This window comes from Penaeus chinensis, chromosome 22 (genome assembly GCF_019202785.1).
Source record: "Penaeus chinensis breed Huanghai No. 1 chromosome 22, ASM1920278v2, whole genome shotgun sequence".
NCBI classification, from domain to species: domain Eukaryota; kingdom Metazoa; phylum Arthropoda; class Malacostraca; order Decapoda; family Penaeidae; genus Penaeus; species Penaeus chinensis.
Window position 1 is genome coordinate 27416166 of NC_061840.1, and position 25000 is coordinate 27441165.

A 25000-nucleotide genomic window follows, 5' to 3' on the forward strand; every position below is an offset into this window, starting at 1 on the left:
CAATTTTGGACAAATGCCTGGTATGTGTGTGTGTGTGTGTGTGTGTGTGTGTGTGTGTGTGTGTGTGTGTGTGTGTGTGTGTGTGTGTGTGTGTGTGTGTGTGTGTGCGCGCGTGTGCGTGCGTGTGTGTGTGCGTGTGTCTGTGTCTGTGTCTGTGTCTGTGTCTGTGTGTGTGTCTGTGTGTGTGTGTGTGTGTGTGTGTGTGTGTGTGTGTGTGTGTGTGTGTGTGTCTGTGTGTGTGTCTGTGTGTGTGTGTGTGTGTGTGTGTGTGTGTGTGTGTGTGTGTGTGTGTGTGTGTGTGTGTGCGCGTGTGCGTGCGTGTGTGTGTGTGTGTGTATGTGTGTGTGTGTGTGTGTGTGTCTGTGTCTGTGTCTGTGTGTGTGTGTGTGTGTGTGTGTGTGTGTGTGTGTGTGTGTGTGTGTGTGTGTGTGTGTGTGTGTGTGTGTGTGTGTGTGTGTGTGTGTGTGTGTGTGTGTGTGTGTGTGTGTGTGCGCGCGCGTGTGTGCGTGTACGCTAATGTGCATGCATGTGTTTGAAAGGTCACACAGCATTATGGTAAAGTACTGTGGTGAAAAGGGTAAATAGGAGTTAACAGTTTGGATAAATGGACAGAAGAAGGAGATGTGGAAGAGAAGGAAGAGAGGGAAAAGAAAAGACCATGCAAAATTAGTAGGGGCGGGGGCTGAGGACCAGGGTGAGGGTGATCCCCAATACTAGGCCTCAGTCCCCCTCTCCTATGCCCCCCATGACAACAACGAGCAAGGGATTGGGGGGGTTCCTTCAGTAAATAGTTAATTACGTAATGAAATGGGACATATAGTTTCAGTGATCTGTGTTTGGATTTCATTTATTTATAAATTTGTATTTGCTACAGTACAAAATAATGATAAATATGTGATACATGTTTAACATTCATTAATATCTTTGGTAAAGTGCTATTGCTTTACAACAACTTAAATTTTCCCACAGTGTCACTAAGAATTTTTAACTATGGGTTGTCCAATGACTAGAGACCTGTGGCTAGAAATTAGAGATGGAATTCAACCACACACACTGACACTCCAATAAGCTTTTGTTAGGATTCAGCAAAGTGGGTGACTTATTAAAACAGAAAATATATCTACACAAAAATCACATAAAATGTATGTAATAAAAGCATAACAACTTAAGACATCCATTTCCTTAGCACCTGGAAATGCTTCAGTGCATTCACATAATATATATGTAATAAAAGCATAACAACTTAGGACAACCATTTCCCTAGCACCTGGAAATGCTTCAGTGCATTTACATATTTATAGCTTCAATAGATTAACCATATCTTTAGTTAAGTATACCTGTTAGCGTTATAGCAATCCATGTTGATAAAGTTTGAATAACGTTCCAAAATATTTTTGTAAGATGCACTATCATTTCATTCAATTGTTTATGAAATTTATATTATAATGATTTAATGATTTCATTCATAAAATAAACCTTATGAAGAAATAAAAATAAAAGCTGAGTCTGCAAAGAGATTAAAGTTTTCTAGATTCTTTAATCTACACATTACGTGCCCTATAAAACTATCATCAATCTCTATGTTACAATTACTATCATTCTCTTTCATACCAATTTCTAATACATTGAGATTAGGGTATCCCTGCACACACTTAGATAATGCTGCTGCATCAATTGACTGCATGCCATAAAATTGAAGGGCATCTAGATTTGATAGCTTTGGTACAAATGCATCATTATATTCTAAATAATCTATGATGCTTCTAAGTTTGGGAAATAGAGTATCAAATGGTTCTTGGCATTCATATGCATCTTCTTGTAATTGGTTAATGGTTAATGGTTAATGGTTAATGGTTAAAGGCAAAATAAATGTGCTAGACATCTAAGGTCATGTAGCACTATGGTTAATGTTAGTGAAGGGTGTTTGGGTTAGTGATTAGTTGTTAAAGCTGGGTTAAGGAATTGGTGAGTGAATGGGTTAGGGTCGGATGAGGTAATGTAAAGGATTAGATCAAGTGAAGGATATATATGCGTTTGAGGAAGGAAAACAGGTTGTCAAAGCAGAAAGTGTGAGATTCTGCAAGGATGTCTGATAAGTTGGGATGTCTATGTAGGGAGGATAGGTGGGAGAAAGTAGAGGTAGGGGCTGCTTCAAAACGCGGGCCTGACAATAGAATATGTGGGACTGAAAGAGGAACATTACATAAGGGACATAGGTGTGGATCGGATTGTGACATTAGATAGGAGTGTGTTAGACGGGTGTGGCCAATGCGTAAGCGGGCGAGGGCCGTCTCCCAACGTCTGTTCCGATGGAATGGAGCTGACCAGGAGGAGATTGACAGTTTTACAGTATATAATTTATTAGTGTGGAGACTTGACCAAAAAGATTGCCATCGATTATACAAAAAGGTCTTAAAGTGTGTGTAATAATCTGTGGCTGGGATATGTGAGAAACGTGGTTGGTTTGATGTTGACATAGCAGCATAGCGTGCTAGAGTATCTGCCTGTTCATTGCCGGGGATTCCAACATGGCTGGGTACCCAGCAAAATTTGATTGTTTTATGACGTGTGGACAGGTAGAACAACCAGTTCTGGATTTTACAAACAAGGGGGTTAGTCGTGTGTATTGACTTTATGAGGGTTAATGAGTTACGGGAGTCAGTAAAATTGTATAAGAGGAAGAGGGTATTGAGTATATGTGTTTTAAGGCAAAAAGGAGTGCATACAGTTCTGTAGTAAGGACACTGGATTCAGGAGGGAGGGGGTATTTGAAAGTACGAGTTGGGAAGATTACTGCAAAACTAGCACCGGAGGTGGTTTTGGAGCCGTCAGTGTAGACGGGAATACTGGAGGAATGAGTGGAGGCATGGCCAAGGAAATGGGTGAGAAGAACAGTAGGAGGAATGTTTGATTTTGGTGGGTCAGGGTAGACAGAGGAGCAAATATGGGGGCAAGGTATAAGCCATGGAGGGACTGAATGGACAGAGAACTGGAGGGGTCGGAGATGGGGGGAAGGGGAATGGGAGAGGAGGTTATCCATGCGAGTGGAGAAAGGAGTAGGTAAACGTGGAGAAGTAAAGGTAGGAAGTAGGGATCGTGGGATAGTTAGTTTAGTGAGGGGAAGTTGGTGTAATCGAGCATTACATCGGAGAGAGAGAAGGGCACGGCGTCGAGAGAGAGATGGTATGCCTGATTCAGTGTACAGGCTCTCAACTGGAGAGGAGCGGAAGGCACCTAGGGCTAAGGGAAGACCACAGTGGTGGATTGTATCAAGATGACCAAGGAGAGAAGTTGAGACAGAGGAGTAGATATGGCATCCATAATCTAGAGTGGAGAGATATAAGGTAACATGAAGATGAAGTTTTTCGATCTGAGCCCCAGGATAAATGGGATAGGATTTGTAAAATTCGGAGACGGCGGCGAGCTTTTTCTTTGATGTAAAGAATATGGTCTCGCCAGGATAGTTTGGAGTCAAAAATGACGCCTAGGAATTTACCAGAGGAACGGTGTTGAAGTGGAGTGTCATATAAGAAGAGTGAAGGTAGAGGACCTACACGTGTGCGAGAGAAAAGAATGGAGAAAGATTTGGAGGTAGAAAAGCGGAAGCCATGGTTTGTGGCCCAGGAGGAAACTGATGATATTGCAGATTGAAGAAATTGGTAGAGACTTGGTATGGATGTGCCAGAGGCATAGATGGTTAAATCATCAACATAGAGTGATGACCGGGCTCCTGGTGGTAGAATTGAGGCAATGTCATTTACAGCAAGAAGGAATAAGGTGGTACTAAGCACACTGCCTTGTGGGACACCTTCAATTTGAGGAAAGAAAGATGATGTGGCAGAGGCAATTTTGACCTGGAAAGTGCGTTGGGAGAGGAAAGACTTTCTGAAGACACCTATGTTTCCACGTATGCCTAGAGAGGACAATTGTTGGAGAATATGGTACCTCCATATCGTATCATATGCTTTGTCTAGGTCAAAAACATAGCTAGTACGGATTCATGGCGTGCAAATGGCACGCCAATGCGGATGTAATATATGTCTCAAAATGAGCAAGAGGGTCAGCTGTGCTTCGGGCACGGCGAAAACCAAACTGGGAAGGTGTGATAAGATTGTGGGATTCAAGATACCACATTAAGCGGAAGTTAACCATTCGCTCTAGTAGTTTGCATAAGCAGCTAGTTAGTGCGATGGGGCGATAGTCTTGAGGGAGGGTACCCGATTTGCTGGGTTTCAGGAAAGGGAGGATAAGAGCTTCTCGCCAATGAGAAGGAAAATTTCCTGATGTCCATATGTGGTTGTAAGTTGTTAATATGAAGGATAATGAGGAAGATGGGATTTGTCGGAGCATACGGTAGTGAATACCGTCAGGGCCTTCATGAGTGTTGCAGCACGATTTTAGGGCAGCATTGAGTTCAGAGGAAGAAAATGGAGCATTATAGGACTCAGCAGAGGATAGGGTGAAGATAATGGGGGTACGTTCCCTAATGGTTTTAATAGAAGAGAAGTGTGGAGAAAGGTGAGAGCCACTACTGACCTGGCTGAAATAGTCACCCAGTTCATTAGCGACTTCGGGAGGATCAGAGATGAGGGTATTTCGAATATGGAGGACGGGGGCTGGATGGGGGGGATGTTTGCCTGATAGTTTATGTATCCGGCGCCAAACATTTGAGATAGATGTAGAGGATGTAATTGAGAAAACATAATTTCGCCTGCTATTTCGGATTGTACGACGAAAACAGGCAGATGCTCTTTTAAAGGAGATAAGAGCTGATAGTTGATGAGGGGTACCTCGTTTGTAGCGGTAACTGTTTCAGGCTGCAGGTTTTACACGGAGTGCTTTAGTGCAATCAGAATTCCACCATGGAACACATTTGGAGGTATAGGGTCTTGAGGTTCGAGGGATAGCTGTATGGGCAGCTCTTAGGACTGTAGTTCTGAAAAATTGTATCATTTCTGATACGGATGAGAGGGAAGATGGAGGGGTATGAATAGTAGAGAGTGAAGTGAAAGTATGCCAGTCAGCTCTATCAAATCACCAGCGTGGGGAGTTAGGAAGTGGTACATATGAAGTTGGAGAAAGGAGAACTGGAAAGTGGTCACTATAGGGAAAGTGGTCTAGAACTGACCAGTGGAAATCTAAATGAAGAGAAGGGGAGCATAGAGAGAGGTCAATGCATGAAAAAGACTGCGTGCGTGTATCAAAGTGTGTGGGGCGATCTGTATTTAGAATAATAAGATCAGCTGTGAAGAGGAAGCGCTCTAGAGCTCGGCCACGGGTGTTGGTGATAGAATCACCCGAAAGAGTGTGGCGGCAGTTAAAATCACCTACTATTAGGAAAGGTGATTGAAGTTGGGAAATTAGGTTTTCAAAAGCAACAAAGTTAATGGGGTGGGAAGGGGAGAAGTAGACTGAAATCACTGTGATCCAGCGGCGAAGAAAGATACGAATAACTGTACAAGGGACAGTGGTTTGAAAGGGAGGTATGACATAAGGTGTTTTCTGGTTGATAAGTATGGACGAGACATAAAGTGTGTGGGGAAGAAACAAACTGGTAATTGGGGATTAGTATTGGAGAATGTGTAAGAAAAGTTTCTTGGAGGCATAATGGATGGGTTATAAAAGGGGAGGATATGTAGGAGGTCAGGTCTGTGAGAGCGGAAATCGCGAATGTTCCAATGAAGGATAGTTTTACTTTCGTTGATTTAGCGATATCGATTGTAGAGCGTTTTGGAGAATTTGAAGCGGAAGGTGCTAGAGGGTGGGATAAAGAATGAGGTTGGGAAGGTGGTATTGTATCAGAAGAGGTGTTGGGAGGTAAAGGGTCTGGGGAATAGGGTACTTGTGACATGAGGGATTCACGTGTGTATCCATGAGGGAGTGGAAGGGATAAAGGGGATGGTGGGAGGGTTAATATAGGTAGGGGTGGAGTCAGGGAGGATGGGTTTTGTTGGGATGGGGTAGGAGGATTGGGTGTAGGGAGAATATGAGTAGGAAGAGGATGGATATCGGCAGTCACTTTGAGTGTGAAGGGAGCGGGAATTGTAGAATTTGAAGGTGGATGAGTATTAGTTTGGGAATCTATTATGTAGTTCTGGATATCTTTCTGTTATGGGGTTTTGTGAGATAAAGGTTTTCTTGTGAGGGGGGGAAGAGAAGTCTGGTGTCTGAAAAATAGGGGCAAAGGAAGGTGGAGGTGATTGTGAGGTAGGGGAAGAGGGGGTGGAACGTTTATTCTGTCTGCTGCGGGTAGTGCGGGGAGGGAGAGGGGAAGGTGTTGGGGCTGTAGTAGAGATTGGAGTGTCTGGATTTAGGATGGCAAAATAATTTGATTGGGTAGAGATTGGAGTGTCTGGGTTTAGGATGGCAAAAGAATTTGACTGGGGAAGGTAGGAGGTAGAAGAAGGGAAGTTAGATGGAGGGGGGTTGGGTTTAGGAGAGGGTGTAGGAGCTTGGGAGGTAGGGGAATTGGCAGAGTGAGCGACATTACTGGAGTAGGGGGTAAGAGAAAAGCCTCGTCGACGTGCTTCCTGTCCGACTTCACGTAGAGTGAGTCAAGTCTGAATCTGAGAGTTGCTACCTCAGACTCAAATTTGTAGGTGGGGCAGCCTCTATAAAATACATTATGGGGGCCGCCACAGTTTGCACATGTGCGTGATTGGGCAGAGCAGTTTGATCGAGTATGGCCAGGTTGGGCACATAGAGGGCATCTGGCTGTGGAATGACAGTGTTTGGTTGGGTGTCCTAAACGCCAACAATTTTGGCACTGACGAGAAGGAAGTTGGTATGGTCGGACAGGTAGGGATTCCCCACTTATGTAAACATCAAAGGGAAGGTCATGTCTACGGAAAGTAATTTTGGCAATGTTGATGGATTTCTTACGATTTCCTCTGGGAGGAATGGAGTAGCATTGTACATATGTTGCATCATAGTCTGTGAGACAAGCGAGTAAGTCCTCTCCACAATCTGACCATTCTTTGTCATAGATTGGGAGATCTGTTGGGGAGATAGAGACAGTTCCGGTGCACGTATTGAGGGTTGGATGAGGTTCTGTAGGGATGGGATTACCACATAGATCAGTTAGTTTTGTTAATGCTATAGCTTGGTTTTCAGTTGTTACTGTGACGAGATGGGAGTGGATGTGTCGGCTACGGAAAGAGACTTTGCCTATTGGTTTTGGGATGCATTGTTGGAAGAGGAGGGTGTTTTTAGAGTAGGGAGCTTTGGGAGGGATCACAAAAAATCGGTCCCATTTGGCTGGGCTAAATAGAGTATTTAGGATTCTTGTAGAGGTGGGGGTAGTAGAAGTGTGGGGACGTGTGGATGAGGGAGTAGTGTTGAGGGGGGTAGTGTTATGGGGAGGTGGACAATAAGGTTGTAAGGTAGTAATAAGGGGAGATGGGGTGGTTGATGAAGGAGGTTGTGGGAGTAAAGGTGTTGAAGTTGAGCATGTTGGGAAAGTAGAAATGTCTCCTGGGGATTGGTTGTTGATTAGGGTTGATACTGTACTAGTATGCATTGATGATGGGGGAGTTGTTGCAGTGTTCGGAGCCGTGGTCAAAGGAGAGCCGGGATTGGGGCTATTTGATAAAGGGGCAAGCCTCATTGCCCCTAAAAGTGGGGTTACATCTTCATTATTGGCCATGATAAGCCTGGAGTATGTTGGGGAAAAGAAACAGTCCACCCCTCAGGGTCCCCTTGAGGGGTAAGGGCCAGGTATGGCAGGGGAATACCGTGCCCATGGTTCCCTCAGGCCGTTCAGGACTGACACAAAGTCAGCCTTTCATCCTTTCAGCACGGCTCTCACACCTTAGGAGGTGGAAAGTAGAAGGGATTGATGAAGAAACTGAAACGAAAAGTATGAGTGGGAAAAAAGACCATGCAAAATTAGTTGAGTCGATGGCTGAGTCCCAAGGTTGAGGAGTTCCCCATCATTGGGTCTCAGTCTCCGTCTCTTAAGCCCCCCCCCCCCCCCCCCACGACAACAACGGGCAAAGGATTGGGGAGGTCCTTGTAATTGATCAATATTGACTCTTGGTGAATGGGAATCTTCTTCAATCTTATCTTCTTCAGTCTCTACACCAAATTCTTGCAGTTCAGTTTTTAAAGCAGGACAAGTTAATTTTAATGATTCTAAATGAGGGCAATGCTCTGCAAGCTCACAGACATTTTCAACTGACAACTCATGCATTACTTCCAAGTTTAATGATTCTAGGTTTGTTATATATTTTGTAATGTTCATAAAGGAGGAGCTATCATAAATGTAAGAAGTTAGAGAGATATGCCTCATGTTAGGAAATATCTTAAGTGTTGCCAGTGGTACGGAGGTGATCATGATATCTACTTCTGTTACTAGTGGTAAATGCACCTTCTTCAGCTTCTCTGGCTTCACTTTAAACAAAGCCCTCCCTTGCTTGTTAGAGAACTTCTTTAATTTCAGCATGACTGGTGGGTAGGGTAACTGATTTAGCTTACTCATGGTACGAAGTAAGTCAACTCCCTCAAATTCTTCAAGCTCTGGTAATTGTTGCAAGAGTTTCAAGGATTCACTAAGTAGCTGTATTTCTTCTTGTCTTTTCCACTTAACATTTGGCCACTTTAGGGATTTAAGTATATAACAGCCATCAACCTTTCCATATACATCATGATACTCAACATCACCTTCATTAAGAGAACAGAGAGAATTCAGAAAATCTGCTTTTTCATCGAGTTTTCTCCCATATTTGACTACACCTCTGCAATCTTCATCATTAGTTTTAATTACATAATAACGCTGTAGATCAAAGAGATCTCCACTGATATCCAAGCCGCAGATTTTAACAATTTGAGCTGATAAGCCATATGAATGGTCCATAAGCCATATTCTGAAGGCTCAGTGTTGTTAGGCAATCAAGAAAAGGCTCACACTCTTTTATTGCAGGAAGGAAAACACTCTTACTTTCTTCTTCTACCACTTCTAGAGTCTCACTATCCAGGAATACCTTATCACTAAGATATTCAACTAAGGCTCTATATAAATAATTTGAAATGGGACTTATATTCATTACAGACACTTTTGATCTTAACATACTTTCAAGAATTAAGTGAAAACGAGATCTGATTATCTTTATCCATGACCATCTGTCATTAAGAAACTCCTCTATGTCAAGTTCATTAACATGAATTAAAGTTAAATCGCTGAGTAATCTATTGAATATTTCAATAAGAAATACAGGGGGAAGAGTCTGAATATAATCTGTTAAGATACCCTGAAAATCTCTCCGTTTGTCAAGAGCATCTTTCAGCTCAGTCATTTCCTTTGCATGTCCTAGAAGAAAATGCGGCTTCTCTTTTGCCATCTGGAGACCCTTTTCAATTTCATCCTCAGTTACTGTTGATATATCATCTACAGCATTCACTACACTGTTACCAGTCATAATCAATTCTTTTATATTTCCACAAACTGCATTAAATGACAATTCAAGGAGGCTTTTTGTCACCATATGTGCAGGCATCTGAAAGATAGAAAATTTGGTATCAATAAAAAAATATATATATATATATAATAATAATATAGACACAACACTTACAAAGGTTATCATAGCACATACTGGAGAATGTCTTTGTGATTCTTATAATTATATCTAATTGCTTTACCAATTTCTTTCTAACTTTGTTTACAATACTACATATGTATGTGAACTTTTACAAACAAATTCTGACAAGTACATAATGAAATGCAAAACTTCCAAAAAGCAATTCATTACAATGAAAATAAATCTCATGTTTACGTATTAACTAGTGGCAGCTTGTAAAAAAAATTAAAGGATTGTGTATGGGCAGCTTCACACAACTGTATGCTGATAACAATTAAAAGGAATAATTAGTAAAAAAAGAATAACAGAAAAAAAAAATACAAAAAGAATAGGCTGTATTGAAGCTCCTCATTGCCAGAAATAGCACAAATAAAACCTATGGTATGGTACAGCATGAAATTTCTAAGTTTAGCTTGTTTTAATGAAAAACCAAAAAATTCTGTAATAAATATACTGTAAACAACATATGAAGGCTTTTTATGATGATACATTTGTTATCTACATATCATTCTCCTGTGAAGAAGATAGATTCATACACGTGGCAGTGAGTGTCTGGGGAAACTGCCGCTCAGCAGCTCTATAACTGGGTCATAACCCAATAACAATGAGAAGTACTTTTGGTAAAGTTCTGCAAGGATGGACACTCCAAAGGGTATGCCACTCTGCACCTAGCTGAATATCTAGACTTTGGTAGTGTGTATGAGACCTCATCCTAAATATCACGGCACAGACTTCTGACATGCTGTGATGTCATCGATCATTTGTTATTATTTGCAATTACATATCATATAACCTGTTAACAATGAGTTAATGCACAGCTAGTGAACTCTAGAATACATCTACTTCTTTTATATTAAATATGCAAGTTATAGTAATCATCTCACACAAATATAAAGATCGAAAAACATTATTTTCGAACTTTTAAACTGCTATCAGAAGAAGAAAGATTCTGGAATGAGATTGCATTGTCTTAATGGCCTGATCCTAAACAAAAAACAAAAAGGACAAAACACCTCATGTGGAAAAAATATACATGAAAAAGGGTAATAAATCATGCCAGGGGCTTCTTCATTCTATTCTAGTTTCCTCAAGCATGAGTAATAAGATAAGGTAAGAAGTGGATCGCCAAAATGCAAAATAAATATAGCTTTTTGTTCTTTTGATGGTCTGGGGGAATACTGTATTTTTTTTTTTTTTTTTGGGGGGGGGGAGGGATTTAAAGTCCCCTACGATATTTCATACATAATTTTATAGCCTTTCCAAATAATGAAGCAAAACATCTTACCTTGAGTTCTGGAGTGTAATCTTACTGTTATATCCTATCACAGAGATGAACTTAGAAGTGAAGACTCCGCACTGCAGACTTCTTTGAGCACCATGTTATTTTTCTCGAGATTGTAGATCCTGTAATAATTTAAATAATAATAAAAGTATACATACACTAAACAAACATCAATACTGATATGACTTCATGCTCAAAGGGTCTTTAATCCTTTAATCTATTGGCTTGTAAAAATTCTGGTTTTGTGATGACAGGAAAAAAAAGGTATATAATGGATGCAAAAAACAGACTGTTCTGACACTTTACTGGTGTAATTAGAATGTTTATATTTAAGCAGTGATGAGTTGGGAAGGAAATTTTTACCCATGTATTCTTTGCCTTAACTCTAAGCAAACTAGTATCTTAGACTCATAATAATAAATACAAAAACCGCTCCTTTGTCCAGAAGCTGCCGACACTATTAAAAGAATTTACTGGTTATAGAACTGTAACAGGGTTGTACATCCTGTTAATCCTTGACATATGCAAGTTGAAGTTGTTGTTTTTTCCTCTGCCTATACTCTCCTTTCAAAACTCCTTGCCCCTTGTCACCCATAAAAAATTAATAGAACTGCATGTTGTTTTAACATTACAGCAAATAATATAATCCTAAGCCCGTAGAAGAGGACATTCTGTATATTCTGTTCCGTACATTACACCTCTTGACTGAAATTACCATTATAAAGTTAAAATTGTATTCTTTGGTAGTTTGAGTAATCATAAGTTATAAGTTCTATAGGCTGATATCATTCTTAAACATATTAATCATAGGTCTAGGACAATATGTAGTATAAGGTAGTGGCAGAGTTGAGTAATAAAACTTATATGAAATCATAGAACAATACAAACCAAGACAAAGTTCTCCTATAGCAATATGTGTGCAAATGCTTCCCAAGGGTGCTATACGTAAAAGGAAAGAGAAGATCCCTCAATTTTGGCTAAGTCGCTCATCTTGTTTGCATTGCGAGGGTGAATTCTAGATGCATATACTACCCCGGGGTCCAGGACTAGGCGTATACATTACCACGGGGTCCCGGGGGCAGAGCCCCCTGGGTAGGGAATATATACCACGGTGTTAGGTTTGGTTGAATGTTGGATTAGGACGTTATGTTGACAACCACGGGGGTCCTGTTTTATCCCATAATTTCCCTGATATACGTCATGCCCTCCACTGCTATGGGACTACTAAATCAAGATTGTCGATGGAGATGGTGATCATATCTCCTCAACGATTCATTTCACAAGGAAAGGTACGGCCGACCAAGGTACACTTCTTAAGTAATTTTCGGCCAGGTTTTATCGTCATGGGATTTGGGGGTAGTCTGTCAGCAAGCTCGTTCCCTCTGATGCCGATGTGGCTTGGGACCTAGTTGATGATTATTCTTCTACTCTGAGCAAGAATTCTTTGTGCCATTGTAAGAATCGTGGTCAGGAGGTAAATGTTGTCTGTGGGTGAGCTGTGCTGAAGACAGTTAACGGCTGCCTTGGAGTCTGTATGTATGACCACGTGTCCTTCCCTTAGGGACGCGTGGACTAGGGCTCCCAGATTGCAACTGCCTCTGCCTGTAGCGAGGAGGCGTTGTCTGTTACCCTCATGGATTGCGTGGCATCCCTTGCTGCAAAGCCGGCGCCTGCAGTGTGGCTCAAGGGATCGACGATCAATCCGTGAAGTATGTTCTACTACCCGGAGGAGTGATGGCTAGGCGTGGGGTATAGGCTCTTTTTCATTAACAGGCTCATTATATTGAACTCTATCAAGGCCTGTGCCCACGGCGGGGCTTCGATAATGTCGGGGTGGGGGGAGTCCATGCCCTTAGCAAGAAGCTGTTCTTTGAGATGATAGCGTATCAACACCCTGGCTGTGAGAGACAACCAGGAGTTGTTTGCAAAAAGCTCATTGTCTTGTTCTAGGCGTCTGACATATTTTTTGTCTTAGGCTTGTGTTCCTGGGAGCCTGGATGACCTTTGACAGGAATTGTGTTGCCATTAGATCGATTCGTGAGTCCAGGGGGAGAAGGTTCGCCTCCCTCAGGAGGTTGAGGACCTTTGTCCACCTCAGGGCACCCAGAATGATCCTGGCAGCTTCATTTTGGACTGTCTCCAATTTGTCTGTGTACTTTTTCTTGGTGGCAATTAGAGCGACTGAGGCATAGTCCACAACAGGCCGGACAGCATGTACATAGAATGATCTTAGTACTTTGAGTCTGGCTCCTATACGTCTCCCAGTCATTACTCTCATGACAGACAGTCTTGCTTTGGTTCGGTCGACCAGGTTTTGAACCTGGAAGGAGAGGGCCCGGTCTATCCTTACCCCAAGGTAAAGGAAGTCATGGACCCATTCCAATTCAACCCCCTGGATTTTCAGACTTGCGCCTTGAACTCTATGTCTCAGAGCCATGGCTTTGGATTTAGCTACAGAGATCTTTAGTCCTGTCCTACAACACTCCTCGGACAAGGTCCAGACAACGCTGGGCTTTATTCAGGCTGTATGATCCAGTGGAGGTGATAGCGAAATCGTCTACATACGAGATGATCTTGCACCCCACTGGAAGGTTTATGTTGAGGATGCAGGACATTAAAGTGTTAAATAGGGCTGGACTGAGAACCCCACCCAATGGCGTTTCATTTTCTAGTGGCATGTGCTGTGATAGGTGACCCTGAAATTTGACTTTGTCAGTCCTGTTCCTGAAGTAGTCACCTATCCAAGCCAAGAGCTTTCCTCTGATTCCCTTCTGGATCAGGCTTTCCTGAATGGCAGGAGGACTTGCTAGTTCAAAAGCCTTCTCCAGGTCAAGGAATACCACCACAGCTGGGCCCTTGCTGATTGTGCTTAAGAGCGTGGCTATGCTGTGTGCTGTGCTCATGCTCCTTGTGAACCCATGGAGGTGTTCATGCGGGGGTCCCATTTTCCATTGGAGCCGGTTTAGTACCATCATTTCGGCCGTCTTGACCAGACAACTGAGAAGAGAGATGGGGTGGTACTTCCCTGGCTCCTTTAGTTTTGGGATGGGAACTTGGACTTGGAATAGGACTTGTTGATGAGTTGTAAGATTGCAAGCTCACCTGCTGGTCCTAGGTTGGAGATAATGGGGTACGAAATCCCATCAGAGCCCGGGGCTGTGTACGAACTGGATTTATAGGCTTTTCTTAGTTCCCTCAGAGAAAAGATAACATCTGAGTTATTGGGTTCGGCTGCCCTTTATTTGATCTGGGCAAGTCTGTCTGGTTGTAAGCGTTCTTGTCTTTCCCTCAGCTCGGCTGGCAGACTGTTGCTGCTTGTTCTCGCAAAGAACTCGTGCGTCAGTCTGTTTGCCTCCGCTTGGGGGTCATGGTGTGTGCACCTCGGGCCTGAGCGGCTGGTAGCTCGCCTGACCCGTTGCCACAGCTCTGAAAGGGTAGTTTGGTGGTCGAAGGACTGACACCATTCCAGCCACTTTTCCTGCTTGAATCTGTTGACATTTTCATTGGCATCCCTCACATCCTCCCTTAGGAGGCCTAAGTTGTCAGGGATTCTTTGCCTTCGAAATAGTTTTCGGCACATGCTTACTCTGTGGTTGACCTCCCTAATCTCGTCGTTGAAGTACCAGGCGTCTTTGTGACTTCTGGACCCAGAAGTCTGGCTTCAAGCACTATTACGTTTTCACTTTGTGGGGGTTCATTGCATCTTAGACAGTGGGCCAAGGCGTTCTGAAACGCTTGCCAGTTGGCCTTGTCTGTTTTCCATCTTGGATTCGGTCGTGGGATTTGGGCTGGGCCAGCATCCATGAGGGTAGTTACAGTGCCGTAATGGTCACTTGTGACGGTCTCATCGACACACCAGCTAATCCGAACGACAAATATGACCTTAAATATGTAAACTGTAGCATGCTGTTGATAAAATATTTGAGGGTCCCGATAACTGGAATCTGATTATTCCACCAATTAGAGGCAGGCATATTAATATTCGAGATGTTGCCGAGTATTGCTATATCCTATGCTAGTGCTTCGACATAGGTTTGGAAAATGCATAAATTCATAAATAGAAGACTGCACTTGACAACGGAAATGAGATAGTATGGGCCACTGGTTTCCAGGCCAGCATGTATTGCATATTTCGTATTCAAAATAGTTGTCAATTATATGTTTATACAGTTCCACAGGATGCAGTGGAAAAAGAATACTGGTTTGTTTATACTACTATAGTTTATTCTTTAGATATAACCCTCTTTGTGTAAGAACCTACAGTGTATATATTTTACTTTTCTCTTTTTGGGTGACTCACACTGTCCAAAAGGTAATATATTATAATGTAGAATCACACCCGTTGACACCACCATTCCTTGTAACTTTTTTTTCTTCAAAATTATGACTGATTACAAGCACAAAAATGATACTGTTGTCCAGCAACTTCCTAAACATTTCCTAACATGTGAAATGTTCAGATGACAACACTAAGATCATTCCTCTTTCACAATAGCTTTCAGACTCAAAGCGTCACCACCCTGGTAATGCGACAGAGTACTATTCCCGTAACCTCATCCCTCTTCAGTTAAGTTAAATAAAAGAATGCTCCTTTTTTGTTTATTTCATATAAGAAACTAAGATTTTTTTTGTAGCATTCCCGAAATCTCTAACACTGATACACTATGGTACATGTTTGCCCTTTACGTGCACATTATTGGAACCTGTTGAAATATCTTTTCGGTTTGTATCATATTGTATCCTTATACCTTGATACACTGTGATACGCACTGGTCAGCCAACCAGAGCGCGATATTTTCAGATATATTTCAGATAGTCTTAAATAGGAATATATATTTTCATTAATTATGAATTGCATTGTATTTTTCTTGATGAAAAAAATCTAACATAAAGGTGCATAAGATATTTCTGTGCCTTTTTTTTTAGTATATGAAATACAGGTTCACTGGATATGAGTAAAATTTGAAGTCACAATCTTGACGGTCACTCAAACCACATGTTAAGAATTTCCAGTGTGTCAGAGTCATATGACGTGGTGTTGATTTCGGTGGGATTAATATCTTCAAAATCATCCTGTACCTCCATGATATAACCTGACAGGCTCAAACATATCATAGAAAAGGCTGTACACATAATTCAGTCAATAAGAGAAGTATATGCCCTTGATCACTGGAATTATTCAGTTGTCTGATTCGGACACGGATCTCCCTGGAGGATAAGATGCAAAACCTCATGCAACTTCCATTCTTCATATGAAGAACAAAGTATGGAATAAGTAGAAAAATGTTGACTGAATCTGAAGTGAAGAGTGGTGTATATAAACAATACAGGTTGATGAGTAGTCAGGTACTTTTTCTATTTCATTTGAAACTTTGTATGTCAGTACAAACTTCGATGATATCGTGATTTGTAACGACCGAGATACAATGGAAAATGTATCAAAAGTTAAGGGTTCTGGATGCTACAAAAAAGGCCTTTGAATTTTTAAAAATCAAATATAATAAATATTCGTGTATTTCTTCTTATATTATTTCATTTACCAATTTATTGATTTTCTTATTCGCTCATCTGTTCATTTATTCATTATTATTTCAGTTTACTTTAAAGAACTATAATTTTTAGAAAGTACCTCGTTACCCCCCAGAAATTATTTCATTTGAGAATCACTACTATCACGATTTTATTAAAATATATTGGCGATATACTTATTGATAACCTCTCGTTACAGAACTTCCTCAAAGTTGCTACTTCAGCAAGAAGTAGCTTTGGATTCAGTAGGTTTCATTCTCCGTATATGAATTAAAAATAAAAAAAATAAATACCTAACGTTTCTGGATTGACTTCAGACGAAACATTATCGATATCTATACGATATCAAATTGCATGGAAATAGTACTCTAAATTTTAATCATGTCGAAAAAATGGACTCTGAGGATTGAAATATTGTTTACTAAACGTAAGAAAGTCTAGTTGCATGTGCGTGAAAAGAAATCTGACCCTTCGTCCGCACTGCTGACTACTAGGAACTACATTTTTGTATGCCGGCAAGTATCCAGCGTGGTTTCAAATCAGTACAATAATTCATAATAACTTCAACTGCACTTACGTCAAGGGACTTTGGCTCTGAAAATCCCAGGCTGGGAACTTACAACTACTCCCTGCATACACGGGAACCCATAAGGCCTTTGGGCTCTGGACCTCTGTGACCGAACTTGTATGTCGTTGATTGCCTTGTCCAACTGAGCTATAGCAGTGAGACTAATGTCAACCAGGCACAATACCTATTCATTCTTCTCCAAAAACTGATATTACCACTCCATGGCAGATTCCTATGAGTGCATATGGTATCTGCCAAGAGTTGGGCTCCAGCAGTCTGGTAATTAGTCCCCCCGTGATGGCAGTTATGGAGTTATAACTCAGTTCCACTACTCTTGCAGAGCCCAATCATAAGACAGACAGACTTCGGCAAATGACTACTCCCAGACTTTACACTTGGACAGTCACAGGACCAGGGCCAGAAATTTACGAAAGGTTGTAGACACACGAAGTTTAGAACAGGTCTGGAGGTGTTTAACCCCTTTATGAGGTGTAAACAACAGTAATACAATATTATTTATGTTTATTATAAAACAGTATCAGTAATAATATCTAAAAGTTGTGGCCCCTTTCACTATATTGTCCAACGTTTATTGACCCATTCCTCCATTTTTACTACAATGTTACGTTCGAGAAATGCAAATGGCGCCGCACACCTTCTCAGCTTTAGTGGCAAAAAATATAGAAATCGCCATGCCTAAAGTTCATATATATATATATATATATATATATATATATATATATGTATATATATATATTGAAATATATAGTATGTAATTATATGATAATCGTATGCGATTCGTTCATATATATATATGTATTTATATATTTATTTATTTATCTATGTCTATCCATCTTTCTATATACACACGCGCACACACTATATATGTATGTATGGGTGTGTATATATATATATACATATATATATCAATATATGTATATGTATACATACAATGCAAACACACACATCTATATCTATATATACATGTATATACACACATTCACATATGTACGTATGTATCACATATACACACACGCACACGTATACGTTTGTGTTTATACATGTGTCTATAATTAATAGATATATTTACACATATATATATATATATGTATGTATGTATAGAAATATATGTATACACACATTTGTTTGTATGTTTATATATGCATATTTGCATACACATATATATATAATACATATGTATATATATATGTATACATGTGTGTGTATATATATTTATATATATATATTTATATATATATAATGTAGATCTATGATAGTTCTTCATTAAAAAAAAGACTGAGGAATGCCAGATTTCACATAACTGTTTATCGAACGAACTAAATAAGACTAAAAAGGGACTAAAACAAACCGAATTCACTTGAGTGTCTTTAATGAACGTCTACTGAGTATTCATTACATGTTATCTGTGAACCTTAGCCGACACATGGCATTCAATAATCTCATAAGGTAATGCTGCTTTAAAAATATATATCAATTATATATATATATGTATAAATAAATACAATATACATATATATGCAATATATATAGAATACATATATACACACATATATACATACAGATACATACACACATACATATATATACATATATATATATACACACATATATATGTTTTGTCCTCTTTACATATTAATATCTAACCACAAATTCTTGAAAAAAATGAACACTGGAAAAAGTCGGAGGATCAGCATACAAGAAGTTATACAGAAGGAGAAATATGAATATCTTGTTCAGTTAGCCTCCTTACTAATAACCCAGGCTCCATTTTGCTTGATTTACGGGATGTGAACATGAAGCACAGACTACAAATAAAATGGCACTCTAAAAATCGTTGATGCTTGGCACTTTGCCAGCCTGCCCCCAAAAGAAACGGTGCTTAAAGGGATTCCTTCAAAAGCTTTTGGTCAAAGATGAAGTCCACCATGGCCTTGCCCTCGGGTTGGCTGTGACCATGCAGCAGGTTTTTGTATTCCTGGATCGCGCCCTGAAGCTTACGGATGCCTTCGTGCTGCTCGTCTAAAATGGGGTTGGTGAACACGTCGGCTCCATGGAAGTCATGCTGGCATTCCTTTACGACGTGGTGAATCTGGTTTGTAACCTGTAAAATGGTCTTCATGAAAGTAACGTGCAATTCATAAAATATTTAATGAGATGTAAACTAAATCTGGCCTTTAAAGGGAGGTGTAAGTGCAAATGTTAACCGATATTTCACTTAATACAAAATAAGGTTTTAATCACCAAGTCGGATATATGAATTATAATGCAATTTGTAAACCCAAAATTTCTTACCGTCATCTCCATCGTGACAGCCGCTTCGAGCGCCAAAAGCACGGTGAGGGATTCTTTTTTATGTTCATCTTTGATCTGAAAAAGGACCATCATGTTATTTACAACAGCTCCGCTACGGGTATATTCATTTTATTGAAAATGTTCTGCATCATTATACGAAGTAAAAATTCATATCACCACATCCAATTTTTCTTCCTAACAGTGCCGTCTTCAAACCTTACAGTGGTCTCATTAAATGTAAAACTGAGATCTTGTGAGATAGGGACACCTCGCTTGTTGAGATAGTCAAGCATAAGGATGGCATGGCTCCTCTCCTCCGATGCGGATTCTAGCATAAACTTGGCCAAACCAGGTCTGGCTACAGAGTCCTGGGCAAAGTAGGCTCCCTGGAACATAGATTTCTGTGTCATAAACTGCAGATTCATGTACAATCCAATACCGATAAGTCTGTCGTATGTTTTCCCATCATAAACATTACCACAATCTGTATCATTAACTACAATAACCTTCTTTCCAGGAAATGTATTTTTTATTCAATTTATATAATCGGTACATTATACCAAGAATTCGAATGAACAGAACCGTTCATACACTTACCATATGCATGTATAAGAAGGCAGCATCAAACTCATTCTTGATATGACTCTTGATAGCTTTGGTGCAGTGTCTATTGTAACACACCTCTTTGGGAAAACCTAAGGAGAGAAAAATATTTTGAAAGGACTCTAATAACACAAAGAAATATGCTAAGTGAAAACTGAGATCAAAACTAAATATACTTAATGATCTATCAAAATAGTGTGACGACAGATGATTATAAACTAAAACAAAAATATGAAAAGACTGAACCATGAAAGGTTTTCTGAAATCTTACCCGTTGCATCTCCATTGGTGCCGTCGCAATGAAAGTTAAAGTTGACTTCCAAGGTAGCAGCACAGCCTGCGGGGAAAAAGACAAAAACAAATCATATATATATACATATATTTATATCCTTTCTTCTATTGTTTGGCCGCTATAACCTGCTGATTGTAAATGGCATTCTTTATATACAGATAAAACATAAATGGCCATTGCTATGCCATGTGCAAACTACATTTCCTAGCTCGAAACTCCGAACATAAATTTACCTATTTCAGAAAACAAAATTTCTTAAATGTATCTACATGCGTGTATTACTAAAGAAAATACCTAGTCTACCATATTTCATTATTACTATGAAAATAACGAGTCCTATTCATCATACCAACTAAATATCTAATTTAGATAATACTATACGTAAAGTAAAACGACTTTCATAATCGCCTATGTTAGTAATGTACATAACAGAATTCACACAAGTGAAGTCAAGGACACGGTCAAGAACTAGTGACATCTCAAATAATTAGTTTCAAAGTCTGTTGTGACAGGTCACAAGTATCATTAGTTTCTATTTATTAACTTAGTATTTGGGGTAATGGTAGAGAGACAAACACGAGTGGAAAGTATAATAAAAAATATATAAAGTAAATTTATTTACCACCCTTTTCCAAGAGTGGCGTGTTAATTCCGCAGACTTTTGATCGTTAGACGACATGATGTACAACTACAGTAATAAACGACTAGATCCCCATGTATTCATAATAAAAGTCTACAGTTATTTTTTTTCACATCGCGACGATTTTGGTATCGACGGATTCTTCTCACCATATCGTTACCTACACATATATGTAGGAATTATGGCGCGGAACCCACCCAACCCACATATTTTTAACCCCGCTAGCAGGGATGGGTATGAAAGGTACCAGGGGTTGAAATATGAATAACATGCACTGAATCAGCCACTGCGACCCCCCAAACCCAGCTAAGAAAAACAAAGCATCATCGCATTCACGGCAGGCCCGACGCCGAGTCGGTTCGACGCTCGCTCTTGCCATGAATACCTGGAGTGTTTTCCTGTGTGGGGGTTAGGGGGCAGCAGAACCCATGAGGTGGGATCGCAGGGGACACATCCCCCTGCACAAGACAATATAGTGACTGATTCTATGTATATTATTCATATTCTACCCCGCAATTTCCTGGTACCTTTAATGCCCTCCCCTGCTATCGGGGCCAAGATTGTCGCTAGTGGGAGGTGGGGGGGGGGGGGGGCACGACATAATTTCTATATATTTGCATAATACAGAGTGAGCGGAATCCATCGATACCAAATTCATCGCGATCGGTTAAGTGAAGGTATTCTGAAAATTTACGTCTAAACAACAGGTTTGCAACAACAAGGTCTGAAGGGGATGGGCAGCACACTGCCTCACCTTGCAAGTTGGTGCCATTACAGGGATGTCCAACCACCCACAACCCGTACTCTGTGGAGAACCCTTTAACGTTGTCCTTCAGTTCCTCGCAAAGTTAACTCACTCACTCACTCTCTCTCTCTTTCTTTCTGTATGCATCTCTCTCTGTCTCTCTCTGCCTCTCTCTCTCTCTCTCTCTCTCTCTCTCTCTCTCTCTCTCTCTCTCTCTCTCTCTCTCTCTCTCTCTCTCTCTCTCTCTCTCTCTCTCTCTCTCTCTCCAGTGCTATGAAGCCAATTCAAAATCTTCAGATTATAAAAAAAATACTGCATTTCTGGCTCACACGATATTCCAATAAACATTTAATCGGCATAAGCTCCGTAAGTAAAATCAGTAAAGTATAAAAAGCAAATCCAGGAAAGGCAAACTGGGGAAATGTAAATAACTTACCAAGGATGAGCACAGTAGCCAGAAGAAAGCGTTCCATGGTGGTTCCTTTGAAGTGATTCTCGAGCGTTGACAGATCAGGGGTCTTTTGAGGTCTTTCTACTCCTGAGGGGCTGGTCCTGCTTTGGTGGACGTCAGGGCGTCTCTCTAATCAGCGTCTGACTTGCGGTGCTCCAGATGTAGTGGCTGATGATAAGGTCAGGTCAGCGAACGTGAAACAGAGATAAGAGAGACAGTGATAATCAACTTTGGTATATTAATCGTCGGGATAGCTACGGCACTACACTGAATGCGCGATAGCTCTTCTCGGACGATGGACGAGATGTACTGAAGGGGCGGCCGCGTCAGGGACCCTCTGCCAGGCTTAGGCTGCCAGGCCACCACGGTTAGGCGTCGCGCTACACAGCTCTTCGGTTTGCGCACACGCGCACTTCAACGTTATTCAGTCTCTATGCACGTGATATGTAAACGTTTCACGTGAATATGAGTAAATAATATATATTGCTATTCAATCAATATAAAGGTGACTGCCTTCATGAAATATAATTTTGTGTAACTGCCCCATTGTTTATGCTTATGAAGTTCATGTTCATAAGCTTGTATACCTTGTATACTTGTAAAACCTGTGGCACAGGTACCTACGTGAGGTTGTACTTTGTTCACCTATTTTGGATTTGCTCTGAGAAGTTGCCTGCAAATAATATTATTCACTTTCTATTTTAATCAGATCCCAATTCAGAAAACTGAAGTCTCCCCTTAAAAATAAATACTCATGACTCGCAAGGCACATCTGATCCTTGTTCCCTGACCTCAATCCTAACGAAGGGACTTTGTAAATTGGTTTCTTCATGAGTCCTTCATTTGTAATCAGTAAACATACCCACCTCCTACAACCCCATTCCCATTTATTTATCCTATGACCTTGTATCCTCAATAATACATACCCACCTCCTACAACCCCATTCCCATTTATTTATCCTATGACCTTGTATCCTCAATAATACAACCCTTTGTTTCGGATCTGTATTGCCAGGGCCGGATTTAGACTTGGCCAGGCTTTAAGCTTTATGAAGATTGGGGGGCTCTTGTAAAGTATGAAGCTTGGGGGCTCTTGTAAAGTATGAAAATAAGGGTCTTGCAAAAGTTGAAAATGTTATCGCTTACTCAATATCCTAAACAAAGGGGTGTCCCATATGTATGCAATATACAATCAATTCTCAAAGGCCATTAAAACACTGGAGACCCCACGAAATGCGAGGCCCTAAACTATAGTTTTTTTTAGCTTAAGCATAAATCCGGCCCTAAGGACTTCCCTTCCTATTCTAAGATTTCCTTCTATCATTATGACCTTCTGCTCTTACTCTGGGCATCCCAGTGAATCATGGTTCATGGTTGCCCAACAATGATGAGTTGGCAGATCTTGTTAAGTCGGTTGGTGTAGCCGGAGACCTAGTGTTAAAATAAAGGATACACTGTAATGTTGTTATAGGCACAATGAGGTAATGTACGTTCTTCAAGTTACATACTGGTTTACGGTCAGAGTACTATCTTTACAATGAGAGAAATGTATAGATGGATGAATAGTTGGAGAGAGAGAAAGAGAGAGAGAGAGAGAGAGAGAGAGAGAGAGAGAGAGAGAGAGAGAGAGAGAGAGAGAGAGAGAGAGAGAGAGAGATTCTTGACTTTGATCTTGTGTTCCTTAAAACATATCAGAAGTATAAGATAGCAGAATTTATTCAGAGTGAGAGAGAGAGAGAGAGAGAGAGAGAGAGAGAGAGAGAGAGAGAGAGAGAGAGAGAGAGAGAGAGAGAGAGAGAGAGAGAGAGAGAGAGAGAGAGAGAGAGAGAGAGAGAGAGAGAGAGAGAGAGAGAGAGAGAGAGAGAGAGAGAGAGAGAGAGAGAGAGAGAGAGAGAGAGAGAGAGAGAGAGAGAGAGAGAGAGTACTCAGGTCTGATCTTTAGTCTCATGAATGGAAACGAGCCTGGGGGTATGACATCAGTAAGAACAAGAGCGGGTGTATCTGGCCTGGCAACAACCCTGTCCCACTGCGTGTCTGTAGCTCCGTCTTATACACGAAATCGTCTTTGACAAGGACAAAGCCAACAGTGAATATGATAACATGATCGATAATAACTGTGAGGATAATAGCGCTAATGATTAAAGTGGTAATGATTATTAAATGAATGACCATGGTGTTTGCCAAGTAATAACATGATAAGGAATAAGGATATAAATGATAATAAAGTTTTTGTAATGATACCAGCAATGCTAGCATTGATAGTTACGAAATTAATTACTGGAAATATAAGACTATGCAAATTATAACACGATAACCAATCTTCAAGACCTTTACTAGCAAAAACGTTATTTAAAAAAAATAATTTAAACATAATGGCAGTGGTAAAAATATCAACTGTATTTCTAAGGCAATAATGAAAATGCATTAACGTTGAATCAGTCATCGGCTATACAGCTTATTAATATTTCCCTTTATACATAGAACTTCATAAACTGCAAATTTAAGCCTGGTCTCTGTCAAAAGAGGGGAAGCAGAGGGAGCGAGCTGCTGCATCGGTCGCTCGCCAACCTTACTGCGTAGTTGGGAGAGACCTCGTTACAAAGATCCCCGCCTCTAATTGTTCATTCCTGTAAACGTGTGGTGAACTTCGATGTAGATTCTCGTGTGGAATTCGAGACAATTGTTTCGCATGTTGGGATTACATGTAGTCGGGCGTCGGGTCTGGAAAATTTGTGTATTTTAAAGTATTATAGATTTTGTACAGCTACTAGTGTGTTCTATTAACGTTTTCAAATGGAAGGCTGCTTTGGTACATCGTCAATGTTGAATATATTGACATATAATGGGTCTTTCCTTTTCGACATTTGTTTTCCTGAGCTGATGTATAAGCGCTGTCGATCTCTGGATCAATACAACAGGAACTACCAGTGTCCCGCACAACACAGGATCTCGTATACACTCGTACCCCAGTATCCAGTTTCTGAGTGTTAGAATGGAAGCTT

The 25000-nt window shown here is 40.5% G+C and overlaps 1 protein-coding gene across 1 annotated transcript; it reads right to left on the reverse strand.

Annotated features, from left to right (window-relative positions):
• Positions 1-18327: 18327 nt before the first annotated feature.
• LOC125037040 (ferritin subunit-like) lies at positions 18328-22318 on the reverse strand. The gene is made up of 6 exons (XM_047630008.1): positions 21984-22318; positions 20142-20207; positions 19865-19962; positions 19489-19653; positions 19268-19342; positions 18328-19076 (listed from the first exon to the last, which is right to left on the reverse strand). Exons 1-6 carry the CDS (start codon positions 22018-22020, stop codon positions 18855-18857), a joined length of 663 nt encoding a protein of 220 aa, XP_047485964.1. The 5' UTR covers positions 22021-22318; the 3' UTR covers positions 18328-18854.
• Positions 22319-25000: the final 2682 nt, after the last annotated feature.

Bases quoted from the DNA above. Each gene is read 5' to 3' on its own strand.
- LOC125037040 (XM_047630008.1), bottom strand. From the start codon at position 22,020: ATGGAACGCTTTCTTCTGGCTACTGTGCTCATCCTTG. The intron at 19,963-20,141 runs GTAAGATTTCAG...TTCTCTCCTTAG, and splicing joins CACCAATGGAGATGCAACGG to GTTTTCCCAAAGAGGTGTGT. The intron at 19,654-19,864 runs GTAAGTGTATGA...TCTATGTTCCAG, and splicing joins CCTTCTTATACATGCATATG to GGAGCCTACTTTGCCCAGGA.